Source organism: Diabrotica virgifera, chromosome 10 (genome assembly GCF_917563875.1).
Source record: "Diabrotica virgifera virgifera chromosome 10, PGI_DIABVI_V3a".
Taxonomy (NCBI): domain Eukaryota; kingdom Metazoa; phylum Arthropoda; class Insecta; order Coleoptera; family Chrysomelidae; genus Diabrotica; species Diabrotica virgifera.
Genome location: NC_065452.1, coordinates 63997778 through 64014767, shown reverse-complemented (window position 1 = coordinate 64014767; position 16990 = coordinate 63997778). Strand labels below are relative to the sequence as shown.

Genomic DNA, 16990 nt, shown 5'->3' with positions numbered 1-16990 from the left:
AAACATTCGGTGAAGGGAGAAAGATTCTCGAGCCACTATATGTAGATTTTAACCATCGCACGGTCGAAATTCTTATAATGTGAAACAGCGCTAAGAATAGTTTTACACTATCACAAGAAACGTCTAAAGGCACGTATTCATTACGTTGACGCTCCCTGTAACTGCTCCAATGGATAGGGCATGCACTCCTCTATATATATAAAACGCCACCGATTGGACCACCGAGGGTGAGCGCCGCTCAGGCTCCGGGGGCTCCAGCGTGTCCACTAAAGTGGAACAGTTACACGGAGCACCAACGTAATGGAAACGTGTCTTTATAGTTATCTTTGCCAATTTGGTTCAATTATGTGATCAATTCGTAGTCAGGTACATAACAAACATATCAACCGCATAAAAATGACGTTGTAGGGATCAAAAGCTGCAGTTAGAGTAGATGGAGAACTGAATCGCCCTAATTTGAATCAACCGTCAATTGACAATTAATATCGAAATAGACAACGATACCATCGAACGTGTGGATGCCTTCACATATCTATGCACCGAAATCAATCCAAAGAATTCCGTAAGTAGCAAAATTAATAAAACACACGTATTTCCAGTAGGAATCGTACATATTATGCTCATAAAAGATTGATGACATCAAAATGATTAGACAAAATATCCAGAATGACTATCTATACTAGGCTGAATATTAATTACACCCGTAGTGTGCCCGTAGTAACTTATGGTTGTGAGACCTGGGCACCTGGGCACAAATTACACGAAAAAAATAAAGCTCAGCTTAACAAGAGAAGCTGAAGAACTAGTTTTCATGAATATAAAAAATATAATGAACCTATATTTTTTGGAAGCAACCGAAATACTTATCTCTTCGGATTCAGATATATTTCTGAATCATCCCACGAGATCTTTTATTAACTATAATTTAAACTCGGTCCATATCGATTCCCCTTGATGTAAATTAAAGGAGCTACCCTTTTGAAGTCAGAGTCAATAGCTTTTCTTCTGCTTCTTCTCATAGGTATCATTATGCCCTTTTTGCTTTAAGGGAATTTTTTAGAAGATTCAAACTTACTCTTGGTATTAGCAAATTCTTATTGGATTTAGGAGTCTATAGGTTTTCTTCTTGTTTTCATATTTTCATGCCTCAGAGTGGAAGATTTTTTAGAATTATATATATATATATATATATATATATATATATATATATATATATATATTACTAAAAAGTCCTTCTTTAAATTTCAATGTTTTACCGTTGATTGAGGGAACGGTTTTACTTAGATATAGTTACCATGTCTATGAATTAAAACGTTTTCCCGCATCTTGGAAATACAGAGGAAGGATGGAAATCATATACCGATGTGATTTTATCACTTTAATATGATTTTTTGTTATTTTATAGAAATAAATGCAAAATGCAAAGAATTTTTGGAGATATGTTTAAAAATTGACAGAGCAGAATGGGCAAAAATCTTGAGAACACCATGATAATGATGATTAAATTTTATACACAATAAAAATATTTTACAAAATTTAATTTGTTACTTTTAAGGTAATTTTGAATATATGTATTCCATTCCATTTACAAAGGAGTATTTTTAATTTATTCTTTTTATGCGTGGAATTAAGCAACTTTTAAGTCAAAACGTTAGGAACCGTTTAACTAATGTTGTGCCATTCTCATAAAATAGTTAGTGTTAAATATTTGACTAGATTTTTTCATTTCAACAAAATAGTTTTTTGTGAAACGTCATACTAGAAATCGCTAACAGACCACTCGCGAAATACGGTTAACGTCAAAAATGACAAGTGTGACATTGCATTTATTGTATGTTAATTCATTTATCAACTTTTTAGGGGTTGTCACGTTGTGCAAAAGATCTATGATACTTTGAAAACGTTTCTTATTTCTTTTATCAATAATTACTGGATTTATATATTGGCAAATATGGTAATTTTCGCCAGATTGGATTTTAGTTAAAATATTTGTTTCACTAAAAACCATTACACTTTCAACAAATAATTTTGGTAGTAAAAACACAAACTACAAACCCTTTTTAATACGCTTGCTGTGTTTTGAAATGTAATTTAAGAATGTTATCTTTCTGCTATTATAAAAATTAAATTAACATTGTAAAATGTTTTTGGATTAATTAAAGAGAGAAAACTGACTTTTTTGGGCAATTTTCCAACTTCATTTAAAATCAACAGATTTTACTAGTGCAGTGTGGCAACACTGTTTGGATTGTAGTGAATATATTATATTGCTTTCAATGTGTATTTAACTGTATTATTTGTGTTGTTTTTCTATTGATATTCTTAAAATTCAAAGAGAGCATTACATATTAAATTATATGAATACATCGAATTGATTTATATTTAAAATGGACTCTGAAGAGGAAACTTATGATGATGTTGACTCTGGAAACGAGTCAAGTGGAGATGATGTTGATTTTGCCATGGAAGTTGAAGTAACTGGCCATAGAGAAATGCAACCAGATTCAGAAGATTACCCCTTTGAAGTTCTTAGTACCGAGGAAATTGTTCAGCACATGGTAGATTCAATTAAAGACGTTAATTCTGTTGTCGAGGTAAGTTAATTTAAGTAATAACCTTTTGACTCTATAACCTCCACAACAGGAAAACCTTCATCGTATTTTAGACAGAAGGTAACAAAAAATTTATGGGGTTTTGGTCAAATTATTTCTACAATTATTTGCAATTTCAAACTTCTTGTGATTTTACTTTTGTTATCCTACTATGCTTTGTTTCTTTCATTGTTCTGAGTAATGTATTTTTAGGGTATATATCATGCACAATTTTTGTTAGGGCACCACTATTTATGTAAGTTTATGTCTATTAAATATAATGAACTCAACAAAAAATGAAATCAGCAACTAGTAGGACCAGATACATATTTCTCCCAGAAAAAAAGTTAAGGCAAATAACAGGAATGGATATCATAATGGAACAAGACATTCCTGAACCTTCTTATCATTAGTTAATTATATGAGTAATATAGGCATGCCTTAGCCACTAGTAAATGTACAAGTTTTTGAGATAAGACTTATAGAAGAATATTGACAAGATGTTACATATAGTTGCACAAGACTTTCTTGCAAATACTTTCAAACGAAACAGAACTTCTTCTTTCTGTACCCTATTTGATTATTCAACATTTGCAATAATAGCTTGTTTACGGCAGCTCAAAATAGATTAGCTGATGTTTCTTGATACTACTCTCGGAGGTTTCAGAACCAGGATGTCCTTTGGACGGATGAAACAGAGCTGGACACAGTGAAATGAAGGAGAAGTTTAATTCCTTTGATATGTAATGAATATGAAAAATACCGGCTCTATAATTTATTATGAGAAGAAGTCTTGTAGAAAAACAGAGCTGGAGGAAAATGAATGTTGTCACTAGTCAATCCTATAAAGTAGTAAATTGTTCATCCAACCAACATTTTAGAGCAGCAGGAAGCAATACAACAATCATATTCATATTCGACCTTTAAATTGTTTATTGGTGAAAGAGGATAACCGCTAATTTCTACTTTTTGAGTTATAGTAAAAAACCAAAAACCCTTCTCTCTTTCTATATCCGTATCATTTGGTGTTGAAAGGAAGCAAACACTGAGGCATGGCATGGATATAATTTATACTGCAAAACTGTATTTAACCCTCGTAAGGCGGTGCGGGGTGCACCTGCACCCCAGACCTTGTTTTTCTCACGTATCTTTTTTAATAATTTTTTTTATTGTCCATTCTAGCCGACCCTGCATTCTAGCATTCAGTGCTCTTTTTGGTAGCCTATCCTCTCCCATACTTATCACATGACCGACCCATTGCAATCTTTGTATTCTAATGAAGTCTGAGAGGGGTGCTTCCTTATAAAGTTGATAAAGTTCGTTGTTGTATTGACTTCTGAAGATTCCGTTTTTCCTCACAGGTCCTAGTATTCTCCTCAGTACTTTCCTTTTGAATGTGTAGAGTTTGTTTTTGGATGATTCTTTCAGGACTCAGGCTTCACTGCCATAGCATGTTATTGATCAAATTAAAGTTTTATTCTCATCTTTGTATTTCGGTGGACACTTTTAGACTGAAATATATGGGAGAGTGCAAAATAAGCTCTGTTTGCCTGCATTATTCTCTTCTGTGTTTCTCCATCTTCTGATCCGTTGGCATATATTTCTACTCCCAGGTATGTAAACTTTGCAACCGTTTCAATGAGAGAGAGAGAGAGAGAGAGAGAGACGTACTTTATTGATACAATGTACCAAAAGGCCATCGACCGAAGTCTTTCAGCTAATTTACACAATTAATATACATTAATACAGTATATGTTTTTTGTTAACCCTGCTGTCCCGTTCGAGTCAACTACACAAATGTACTGTTCGGGTCAATATGACCCAACTATGGTTTACGCTCCTTAATCGAAATAAAATAAGCTAATGGTGATAAATAAAACTTTATTAACAAGAAATTATGGTTAATAAACCAAAATTATGTTGTTAATGTAAATTAAACCTAATTAACAAAAACAAAAGGCATTTTTTTCTTTCAAAAAAGCCTAGTAACAAATATCTACAAAAATTTAATTCAGTTTACAACTGAGACAGTAATAAAAAGAATGGATTTTACAAATATGTTTGTGATATAATACAACATAATAATTAGTCTTGTTATCGTTTTTACGGCAAGTTTGCACCGTGTTCGTTTAGCAGGCGGAGTTAGATTTAATAGACGGTTCACTAGCATTTCCATCTTGTCTACTTGTTCCTGCTCGTGTCCTTTTTACCAGTTTGTAAGAGCCTTTAATTATTGGTATATTTTTTCTGGAAATGTTAGTTTTTTCCCAATTCCTCAAGAAAAATTCGCCGTTTTCCCAATTGATTGGTATTCCATTGGATATTTATTGATGCCCATAACACGAACGCATTGTAGGCAGAAATGTGCAGTAGATTATAAAAAACAATCATTGGCCAGCGATTTATCTCTTCTCACATGTATACGTGCCCACAAGCTAATCTAGAGTATCCACTGCTTCCTTATTGGAATTGTACTCTAAAATAATTTGGGGCTTTTTCATTTGATGAAAGTGATGCATGATGCATCGATTCATGATGCAAAGTACTGATAAGAACAACATTTTTATTATTTTTGGGCTATGAACTTCTTTATTCGCGATTTTTGCTGAAAGCTCCGGTTTATTTTACTTATAATCCCCGGCATTGTATCTACTTTGCTTTAGAAGAAATTGTCCTAAATTTTACGATGTAAAAAAGTTATTACATGTAATATTGTGGCCTTCCAAATCTCTACTCAAATCACACATCACACGCATTCCTGTACCTACAGATCTACAATTTTAGAGCATAAGAAGTTTTACTGTTCATAATTACATAAAACCCAAACTTTTGTGCCATATTTCGCTGGCTAGCTTGGAATGTACCATTTGAAGGGAGAGGGGCCTCTAAATGCAACTAGTTGCTTATCGACGGTAACATTTTCATCAGGGTTAAAAAATTGTGGTACATTTTCTACCTAGGTTTCATAAATTTCACGTATTGTAGCAAGTTTATCAAAACATCTCCTATCCTGTCTTGTAGTTTTGTTATCAAAACGTATTACTTGCAAACTTTTTGTAACTACATATATCAAGCGACATTGTTGATTGAAATATACTACGACTCGTTTCTTCATTCCATAAACTTTTAGTTGATTCACTATGGGACATATAAACTCGAGCTAAAGATAAAAGACCAATGTATGCTTCGAAACCAACTTTATTCATGTCTTTCCAGTTGGTTCCAAAGACTTGTTCGTCCATGTTGATCATATTTATAATTTGGTTTGCAACATCGTCCAGCTATAACTACAGTTTATTTTAAGTTTTAGCTTGCAGGAACCTGTTTTTATTTACAGACGTATCCGGCTGACAAACACACAGGTACTGCCAATATAAAATACTGCCAGCTAAACACACATACGCAGGTAATTTTTAACGGTTTAAATACGCGGGTCGCATTGACCCGAACGTAACCTAGGTAACAATTTCATTTTTATCAAAAAAATCAGGAAGTTGATTGTTTAGCTCATATGCTATTGAAAGACCTCATATTAGGTAATAAAGTCACGAAACACCAAATCGTTACGCCGCGTAATAATTTGTAAAATAAGAAATAAATTATTTTTTGGGTCAAATAGACCCGAACAGGACAGCAGGGTTAATATTAATACAATACAATAATTAAAAAAATATTTGTATGTGGCAGTAATAACAACATCACTGACAATTAGCTACAATACAGATGATTATTTAAATAGAGTTGTTTATTGTCTTGATGTGTAGCAGATTTTTTCAAAAAGAGTTCTTCCTGGATATCTACGGGCGCCATCCTCTGGTATCTTCACAATGTGGGGCTCAATCAAATTTTTGTTATTGTCATTAATAGAGAAATATTAAACAACTTATTGAGTCTCTCATTAATAGGTTCAATTCCAGTTTTATCATACAGCATTCTGTTTGGTGGATTATGAAGTGGATTATCAGGATGACACATTCTAGTAATTTGTCGAAGGCTAGTTGTTTCAGCCACTTTTATATTATTTTTGGCACGACCTTTAGAATTATAGAAAATTGCAGAACCATACTCCAGCATGGGCCTGCAAATCATTTTATAAATATTGGCTGCTGTTTCAATCGTAATTCCCTCATTCTTGTATGTTAAACTTCTGAAGTGTTTTGCTCTAGTTATAATTTTCCTTTTTATAACTGCTGTGTGGTGGTTGAACTTCAATTTGTTATCTATTTCTATTCCCAAATACTTAACAGTTTGGGAGGGTTTAATAGTATTGTCGCATATGTTTATAGTTGGTGATTGATCTTGGATTCTATGGTTAAATATTATTAGTTTTGTTTTAGAAGGATTTATTGTTAATCTCCATTTATTCATCCAAGATATTGTGTCATCCACCTGCCTCTGCAATAAGTCCATTGTCTTTATTAAATTTTTTCCATATGATATCACTGCAGTGTCATCAGCAAATTGTAGCAAATTAGTATTGGTTAGTCTATTGTCGCATATGTCACTGCAATAGAGATTATACAATAGAGGGGAGAGTGGTGAACCTTGTGGAACTCCTTGTCGCACTGAAAATGAATGGAAATATGTTTCATTGATCTTAACTGTACACCCGCGTCTTCTAAGAAATTCGTCAATAATCCATATTAGAGAAGGGGAGCATTTCATTCTGTGAAGTTTATATAACAATCCTCTATGCCAAACGGAGTCAAAAGCCTTCTTGATGTCCAAGAAAACTCCAGCGGCCTTTAGTCCTTGCAATCTTGCTGCCTGTATATTGGATGTTACTATTGAAAGAGGAAGGATTGTAGATGATTTTTCTCTAAATCCAAACTGGTGTGCTGGAATATGTTGGTTTAATTCATTATATAATCTTCCTTGGATAATTTTCTCAAAATTTTTTCCAATTACTGGGAGAAGGGTGATTGGACAGTAATTTTGGGGTAGTTGATGGTTGGTATAAGGTTTAGGAATAACTATTACAATGCCTGTCTTCCACTCATAAGGGAAGAAATGATTCATGATACAATAGTTATACAGTATGTCCCTGTAAGTTGTATCCATATGGAAAACTTTTTTATTATTAATTTTACGAAAAAAAGTTATTCTTTATAAAAAGCTCTGCATGGTCCAAAACCTAAGATTTAACCATCAAATATCAAATTTTTTGAATATTATACGAGGTATGTCAAAAAGTTTGAATTTCACTCAAGAGTAAAGTAGCTTTATTTTTCGTAATATTGGAAATTGCTATTATGAAAAGTTGTTTGGAATTAAAAACTATATTCTAATATGCAATTATATCATTCTAATTGAAAAAAAAATTTTTTTGAAAAATTATGGATATCATTATTTTTTCAGTTATTTCAATTCTGATAACTCTTTTATTATTAATTTTACGAAAAAAAGTGATTCTTAATAAAAAGTTCTGGATGGTCTAAAACTTAAAATACAACCATCTTATATCAAATTTTATCAATTTTATACGAGGTATGTCAAAAAAGATAAATTTAGATCAAAAGTAAAGTACCTTTATAGTTCGGAATATTTCAATTAGAAGGATGTAATTACATACTGAAACATAGTTTTTAATTCTAAATAACTTTTCATAATAACAATTTTCGATATTGTGAAAAATAAAGGTATTTTACTCTTGAGCGAAATTCATATTTTTTGACATACCTCGTATAAAATTGATAAAATTTGACATAAGATGGTTGTATTTTAGATTTTAGACCATGCAGAACTTTTTATTAAGAATCACTTTTTTTCGTAAAATTAATAGTAAAAGAGTTATCTGAATTAAAATAACTGAAAATAATGTTAGTTATCCATAATTTTTCAAAAAAAAATTTCAATTAGAAGGATGTAATTGCATACTAGAATACAGTTTTTAATTCCAAACAACTTTTCATAATAGCAATTTTCAATATTGTGAAAAATAAAGCTACTTTACTCTTGAGTGAAATTCAAACTTTTTGACATACCTCGTATAATATTCAAAAAATTTGATATTTGATGGTTAAATCTTAGGTTTTGGACCATGCAGAGCTTTTTATAAAGAATAACTTTTTTTCGTAAAATTAATAATAAAAAAGTTTTCCATATGGATACAACTTACAGGGACATACTGTATATCAGTGGTGCTCAGACTTACACTGCATGGGATCTACCACATAAACTGCAAGCGACCAGCGATCGACTGCTATTAGTAAAAAAATTTGAAAATAAAATACTTTATTTCACATTTCTATTTGATAAAAGGTTGTAACTACAGAGAGTTGTAATTAAAGATGTTTTTCATCTTAATTTTACATGGATGTTAATGCACTTCATGAAGTGCATGGCACTTCATATTATCCACAAGTTAGCGCAGTCTCCACCTTTCCCATGTGTATTCTTTCCCTGAATCGCGATCGACTTCAAAAACTTTGGCGATCGACCGGTTGATCGCGATCGACCGTTTGAGCACCGCTGCTGTATATGCTCATTATCTTCTTATGAATATCTGGATCTAGTTGTCTAAGGATTTTACGATTTTTGGAATCTTTGCCTGGAGCTGTGTTTTTTCCTTTATATAGAGCCTCGTCATATTCATCTTCTGTGATGTCCTGAAGAGCATTCAGATTACGACTATTTTCATAAAAACTTCCAAACCAACTATCCATCTCTTCTAAGGTATCTCTATCAAAATTGTTATCCTCATTAAATTTGTAGGTTTCTTCAAAGTATCTAGCAAAAGCACCACTACATTTTTCTTCATCTGTACTATATGGCTGGCCATCATATATCAGTTCTGAAATCTGTTGTCTAAACGATTTATATTTAGACAGTTTTTTTATTTCATTCCAGTATGTTTTTCCTTTCATGGAGTTTACACTTTTACATGCTAGGATCTATTTATGTTGTTTAAATTGTGATATAAGTTTGTGAATATCTTTGTTTAGTTCATTAAATTGTGATTTTAATGCATGTGTCTCATTTTTTTGGATCTGCCTGAGTAACTGTCTCTTCAATTTAATCAGAGACAAAATGAAGGGTGGAAGATTGTAACTAAAGGGTGATTTCTTCTGCTTGGGCGAATTTTCTATTATTAATTTAGACAACATAGTGTTGAAATTTTTAATGTAATTTGGGCAAATGTCATGCCTTATATTCAAAAATTCTTTCATTCTACTATGTATTTACATTTTGTACATTACATTTTGCTATATTGGGAAGATTAATTTCATTAATGTGGTCAGGATCATGATGTAGATTAAAATCAAATTGCAAAACCAAGTGATCCCTTCCCAGATCTGGAGTTACAAGTATATTTGTGATATTATTTATAATATTTTTAGAACAAAATATTATATCTGGAGTTGTGCTTGGGTTACCTGCCATTATAAACGTAGGAGGAGTAGGTATTTGACAAAAATTAGAATTTTGAAGAAAACATTTGATTTGCTTCATACGTGAGTGGCTTGATTTTGGGTTAAAATCGCCAATGATTATTGAATAATCATAAAGGGATGCTTTAATGAAGATAGTTTCTTCAATTAGTGAGGAATTGTGAATATAGACTACGAAAATATGTAATTTGGAGTCTTTAAAAGGAATAGAGATATGAATGCAGTTATTAAGAGGGTTGTTTATTCGTGGAGGATTTTCTTTACTTATCTTACATGTTTTTCTGGATTGTATAAGACTGCCTCCTCTGAAGTTTTGGTTTAATATATTTCCTTTTTGTTGGATTATAGACCATTCACAATATGGGTTAATAAAATCTTTATTTTTGCTTTCCACACACATAAAACTATCGATATTGTTAGCTTGTAAATAGTTGTATATTAAATATTTCTTTGGTTGAAAACTATTGATATTTGAATAAAGAAACCTCACCTTATGAGCCATTATCCTGAAATATTGCAAGGCCTTCCTGTGGCATAGTTGGTGAGTCATTGGTTGGTTTTTCCAGATCGAACATGAGTATAAATAGTCGATTTCCGCTAAATACTGGGGTAGTATCAATGTTATATAGATGTACAAATCTCTTTTTTTAGCTTAATTATGATTTCTTGACGATCTTTATTTTTAGGATTATTTAGTTTGTTAGTATATGTTTCAATAATATGATCATGATATGTCATTGGTGAATGTATTCTGCTTGTACCAGTAATTTCTGATGGCATTTCGGAGGATTTTTTGTTCATAGACTTAATGCGCGCATTCGGAATTCCTTCGATAGGTTAGTTGGTCTGTTAGGGCATTTAGGTGACCATGTTTGGTGGTCTTCGGCGTTGCATGACAAACACTTTTCTGGAAGAGGAGAAGTGCACATTTGTGTTGAATGTTTGCCTTGGCATTTCCTACAGCTTATTGATGTGGTGCAGTTCTCTGTAGTGTGGGTATATAGTAAGCATTTGGAACATGGGATAGGAGAAGGTTCGGGTGGTTGACTGGGATAAACAGGATAGTGGTAGTTCTTAAAGAACACTCCCTCGCTTAATAGTTTTTGAAATGATGAGTAATCTCCCGTAATTATTCTAATCAGAGGTGTCAGTTTTCCGGCAGCAAGATTGCAAGGACTAAAGGCCGCTGGAGTTTTCTGAGCTAATGGCTAGGCTCGAAAAGGTTGAAGAGACGTTAAGCAAATTTGATATATGTCAGTCAGCTTTAGAGTCGTTGGTGGACAATGAAGATCACAATAGTGAGAGAGATAGTTTTGAATCGGCATATTATGCAGCTGTTTCAAAAGCTCGTTCGATTTTGGGTGGCTCCATAGCTAGCGGTTCACACCTTTCATCAGAATCGTCTCAAATGTCTGATCCAATTGTAAATATTAAGTTACCTCCCCTCAGTTTAGTTCAATTTGACGGAAACTTGGAAAAATTTATGCAGTTTTATGATTCATTCAACAATATTATTCATACTAATAAAAATCTGTCATCCATTCAAAAGTTTTATTACCTTTCCTCTTCATTAAAAGGAGAAGCGCTATAAACAATTCAATCCTTGCAGGTCAGCGATGCAAACTACTCTGTAGCTTGGGACCTTATATTTTTTTTTTTTTATTATCTCCCTTTATTGACAATCAGATATAAAACAAACATCTATAAGTCAATTTGTTGGTCTTACATTAAATTAAATTATTGTAAATGTGGTGACGTGGAGAGGTAAACATCCAGCGATGTTTCCTCAGTTACCTCTTAGGTCGGAGGGCCAGCTTCTTCTTAGTCTTCTATTGTGGACAGGTTGCAGTAGTGGATGAAGTAGTGGATTAGGATGGTCTTCTAGTTTGTTGTGGTGTTTTCTGTTGTTTTCTCGGATGACTTCGGTTACATATGGAATTTTTAGATCTGTGTGTAGAGTTTGGTTTGATACATACCATGGTGCATTAACTATTGCTCGAAGTATCTTGGATTGCGCTCTCTGGATAATCACAGTATTGGATTTGCTAGCACAGCCCCACAGTTCAATGCCATAAGTCCAGATTGGCTTTATCACTGCTTTATATATTAGCAATTTGTTTTCTATTGAAAGATGGGAATTTCTTCCAATAAGCCAGTAAAGTTCTTTGGTTTTTAGGTCAAGTTGCATTCTTTTCTTTGTTATATGGTGTTTCCAGTTGAGTTTATTGTCAAAGTGTAGCCCTAGATATTTGACTTGATTACTTTGTGGTATTTTTATTTGATTGATGGTTACTGGTGGGCAGGTTCCAGTCCGGAGAGTGAATGTTATATGGGATGATTTTGTTTCGTTTACCTTAAACTTCCACTTCTTCAGCCATATTTCAAGTGAGTTTAGATGCTCTTGGAGATTTTGTGTTGCTGCAATAGGATCGTCATGCTTGGCAAAAATAGCAGTGTCGTCTGTAAATGTCCCGATGGTTGTTTTATCATTTGTAGGCAAGTCATATGTATATAGTATGTACAATAATGGTCCTAGTATGCTCCCTTGTGGTACGCCAGAGTGAATAGGCTTGTATTCCGAGACTTCTTCATTAACTTTTACTTTAAACTGCCGTTCGTGTAGGTAGGCTCTCAGTAGGTTGTAGTAACTTGCTGGAAGAATTCTTTTTATTTTGCATAACAAGCCTGGATGCCAGACTTTGTCAAAAGCCTGACTGATGTCTATAAAGGCTGCTGTGCAGTACTGCTGATTTTCAAGTGACTGGTTAATGGCGTTGACTATGCGATGGCATTGTTGAATCGTTGAATGGCTTTGTCGAAATCCGAACTGATGATCTGGGATCCAATTTTGTGGATTTATTTCTGCATTTATTCTGTTTAGGATAAGTCTTTCAAGCAACTTGGAGATTGTTGGTAATAAGCTGATAGGCCTATATGATGAGACATCTAGAGGGTTTTTGCCAGGCTTTGGTATCATAATTATTTGTCCAATTTTGAGTGCTTTGGGCCAGTAGTCACATCTAAGTATTGCATTGAATATGTGCAGTAGTTTAACTATGCCCTTTTTGGGTATTTCTTTTAACATTTTTGCGGTTATCAGATCTTCGCCTGGTGCCTTCTTTGGGTTTAGGGTGGCAATTACGTCTCTAATTTCTTTTGGAGTAAATAGTTTTATTCGGTCCTGTATCTGTAGTGGTTCTTCTAATATTTGGTTCGCTTCTGGTACTTGGTCGTCATTTAGTGGAGTAAAAACTTCTGCTAAATACTCGGCAAATAGGTCAGCCTTTTCTTTATCACTTTTTGCCCATGGTCCTGGTGGTGTTGAATTTTTACGTATTGGAGGTAATGCTGTTATTGGCTTTCTCTTACTTTTTATGGGCTTCCATATAGAGTTGTCTTGTCTTGAAAGATTGGTGATATAATTCGTAAATGACTCATTTTTGACTTCTTGCAGCTTTGATTTTAATTTGTTGCTGATGCGATTGTATCTTGTTCTGCTGTCTGGTGTGTGTGTTCGTTGCCATGCAGATCTGGCCTTTCTTTTTTCAGCTACCAGTTTTTTTATTTCTAAAGGTATATTACTTATGTTTCTGTTGGGACTACTTTGTGGGGTAGCTGATTTAGCTGCATACTGTAGTATGTTTATAAATTTGTTATAGTCCTCTTCTATTTCTTCCGGTTTTTTCAGCCTCGTTGTTATTTCGATAGTATCGTGAATTATTTGTCGGTAAGTGTCCCAGTTTGTTTTATTGTTGTGCAGGTGGAGTTTTGGTTTTTTAGTGATAACTGTTGTACTTACCGTTGCTATTATTGGGCTATGGTCAGTAGTTAGGTCATAGCTTGGTGTTATATCTGTATAAGTTATACCGATACCGTTTGTTATGAAGAAGTCCAATAAATCTGGTTTTTTGTTGGGATCGGTCGGCCAGTATGTTGGTGTTCCCGTTGAGATAAATGAGTAATTCTTATTTTGTATAACATGTGCCAGTTCTCTGCCTTTTGTTGTTATAAGTCGTGACCCCCACAAGGTATGCTTGCTGTTGTAATCTCCCCCAGCAATGAATTTTGGTCCTAAAGTTTGGAAAAATTCTTCATAGTGTTCTCGTTTTAGATTATGGCGAGGAGGGCAGTACACAGCTGTTACGTTGACATTATATGGAAGTGCTTCAACGCTTACTGTCGTTGCTTGTATGTGTTCTTCTTTGTACTTCAGTAGTTCATGATGTTTAATATTTTCTTTGATGAGTATTGCTGTACCTCCGTGGGCTGTGCCGTCAGGATGCTCAGTATGATATAGTTTATATTTAGGTATGTTAAAATAAGTTCTGTTTGTGAAGTGTGTTTCACTAATTAAAAATATGTCAATTTTATTTATGTCTAGAAATATTTTCACTTCTTCTGTATGGCTTGGAAGGCCGTTGGCATTCCATTGGGCTATTCGAAGAAACTTAGCCATTTATTTCATTTTGTTCATAAGCATGGTAAGCATGTTGAGGACCATGCTATTTTGTTGGATTAGTTGGTTGAATAGATTCTTGAATTCTTCCAAAAACTTGTTTAACACAGTGGTTGTATCTTCTGTTTGGTTGCGTTTAGTTACTTCAGCATAGCTCATGCCCTGGGGCAGTGGATTGGATAGTTGTTGTGTGTTTCTTGTGTATATATCATTTGTGTAGATTGCTGATGGGTTTTGATGCTCTCCATTGTTTTTATTGCTTCCTTTGGTAAGTTTCTTATAGTGATCACATCCCTTGTAATTGGCTGGGTGGCCTCCATTGCATAACGCACATATGGCTGGCGTCTCCTTTGACTTTTTGCACGTGGTGGTATTGTGTGAGCCTCCGCATTTTACACAGACGTATGGTTTATTACAATATGATTTGGAATGTCCATATTGTTGGCATCTCATGCACTGTATTATACTGTTTTTTTGAGTTCGTGGAGGTTCTATGTGTACTACTCTGTTCTGTAGGCCTGTTATATTATAGACATCTTTGTTGTTTTGCGCGGGTTCTAAATCTACAAAGAAGAGATTAAGTGGTTCTTTGGTTTTTTGTTGTTTTACATTAACTATGTTTCTCACTTTGTGCCCTAACTGAGATAGCTCACTTTTTATGTCATCAGTATTGGTTGAGTGATGTAAGTATCTGATCACGATTCTGTAGGCTCGTTCTTCTTTTAGTTGGTACGTGTGATGGTATATATTTTTTTCCTTGAACTCCTTAACCAATTTTCGGTATATTTCTGGTGTTTCACAATTTATTTTGACAACGTTGTTTATTAAACTTTTTGTCTGGTATTCTTCTTTTTTGGCTATTTCCTCTAATTGCTTTGTCATCTCTTTGAAATCCTGTACCCCGTGTACAAATATTGGTGGAGGTTTTGGTATTTTGTTGGTTTCGACGTTTCCAATATTTTCTTCTGTTTCTTTCGACAGCGGTTGGAATCGGTTACCTGTTTCAATTTCGCTTGGATTTGGTTTGTTGTTATGTATTTTCTTTCTTTTATTGCTTCCCATGACTTGCCAAGCGTTTTTACTGTTTGTCTGATTTTCTTCTTCATCTTCGCTGGTTGATGTCATATAGTGAGTTTCTCTGTCTTCGATATTTGCACTATTTTTACTTGATGTCGGCATTTGCTGCTGAACTGGTTGAGAGCTGAACTGGTTGGTATTTACTGTCTGTATAGGAGTTGTATGATACTGTTGTTGCATAGTTGGCATATTCATGTTCATTGCATTTTCTGGTTGCTTCATCATTGTTGGCTGCCACTGTAGTTGGTTATTGGTTGCTTGTGGTATTTGTAAATTTATTGGATCACTCTGTATGTTTTGTTGTTGATAAACTGGTTGTCCATTTCTGAACCCAATAAGATTCCCCGAAGGGAACATATTGTTTTGTTTTTCTCACTTATTGCTAATGGTTTTTTTTTTTTATTGTTGTTGATAAGATAATTAGAATTCTTAATCACCGGTTTTTCGGAGCGCTTTAACGATGTTTACACCTCGATGGCCCAGCGACGACTGGGACCTTATATGCCAGAGATATAAGAATTCGCGCTTAATTATAAATAGCCGCATAAAGGCTCTATTCGAAATTCGTTCTCTAAATAAAGAATCCAGGGAAGACTTAAGAAATCTCTTAGATACTTTACAAAAAAATATTCGTGCCTTGGAAAATCTTAAGCAGTCCGTTAAAGAATGGGACTCTATAATTATTTTCCTCGTGTCATCCAAGCTAGACAATAAAACAAGAAAGGAGTGGGAATTATCTTTATCAGATGTAACCACATTGCCTTCTTATGAGGAATTCATTAAATTTCTTTCTACCCGTTGTCAGGCTTTGGAAATGTTAGAATTCAAATCAGATACTACAAACGAAAGCTCTCGCGAAGTTAGAAAGTCAAAAAATAGGTCTTATACCCATGTTTCTTAACAGAATAATAAAATGTGTAGCTTTTGCAAAGGATCTCATTTAATATATTATTGTCAAGGTTTCTTAAAACTTACTGTTGACAATCGGATAAAGGAAATTAGAAAATTGAGACTTTGCACTAAATGCTTACGAGCAGGTCATGCTAACAAGGATTGTAGAAGTGAAGATTATCGCAAATGCAACAGGAATCACAACACTACACTTAGAAAAATCGACCAATCAAAATAATCCGTCGACGAGCACTGAAGTTGGAGAAGAAACTTCAAGTGATAGACAGGTAAATCTGTTTTCTTCAAGTTTAGAAAATAAGGATGAGTTGTATTTTCCAACTAATGAAACAGTACTAGCGAGTAGTGACTCAAGTTTATATATTTTACTCTCTACTGCGAATATTTATATTCAAGATAAAAGTGGATGCTTTGTAAAATGCAGAGCTCTTCTAGATTCCGCAAGTCAATCAAACTACATGACTTATAATTGTCTAACAAAACTAGGTCTTAATAAATCTAACGTAGATATTTCTACGTCCGGTATAAGTAAAAAGTTGATACGAATAAACCATTCAACTAAAGCT

General features: G+C 33.8%; 1 protein-coding gene across 1 annotated transcript in view; it reads left to right on the top strand.

Moving 5' to 3' along the window:
• The first annotated feature begins 2166 nt into the window (after window positions 1-2166).
• The window catches only part of LOC114339118 (E3 ubiquitin-protein ligase ariadne-1-like), a 64279-nt gene continuing 49455 nt past the window's right edge, over window positions 2167-16990 (top strand). The window contains exon 1 of the mRNA XM_050641519.1: window positions 2167-2594. Within this exon, the coding sequence (XP_050497476.1) occupies window positions 2388-2594 (207 nt within the window). The 5' untranslated portion in view covers window positions 2167-2387. The remainder of the gene's footprint in view (window positions 2595-16990) is intronic.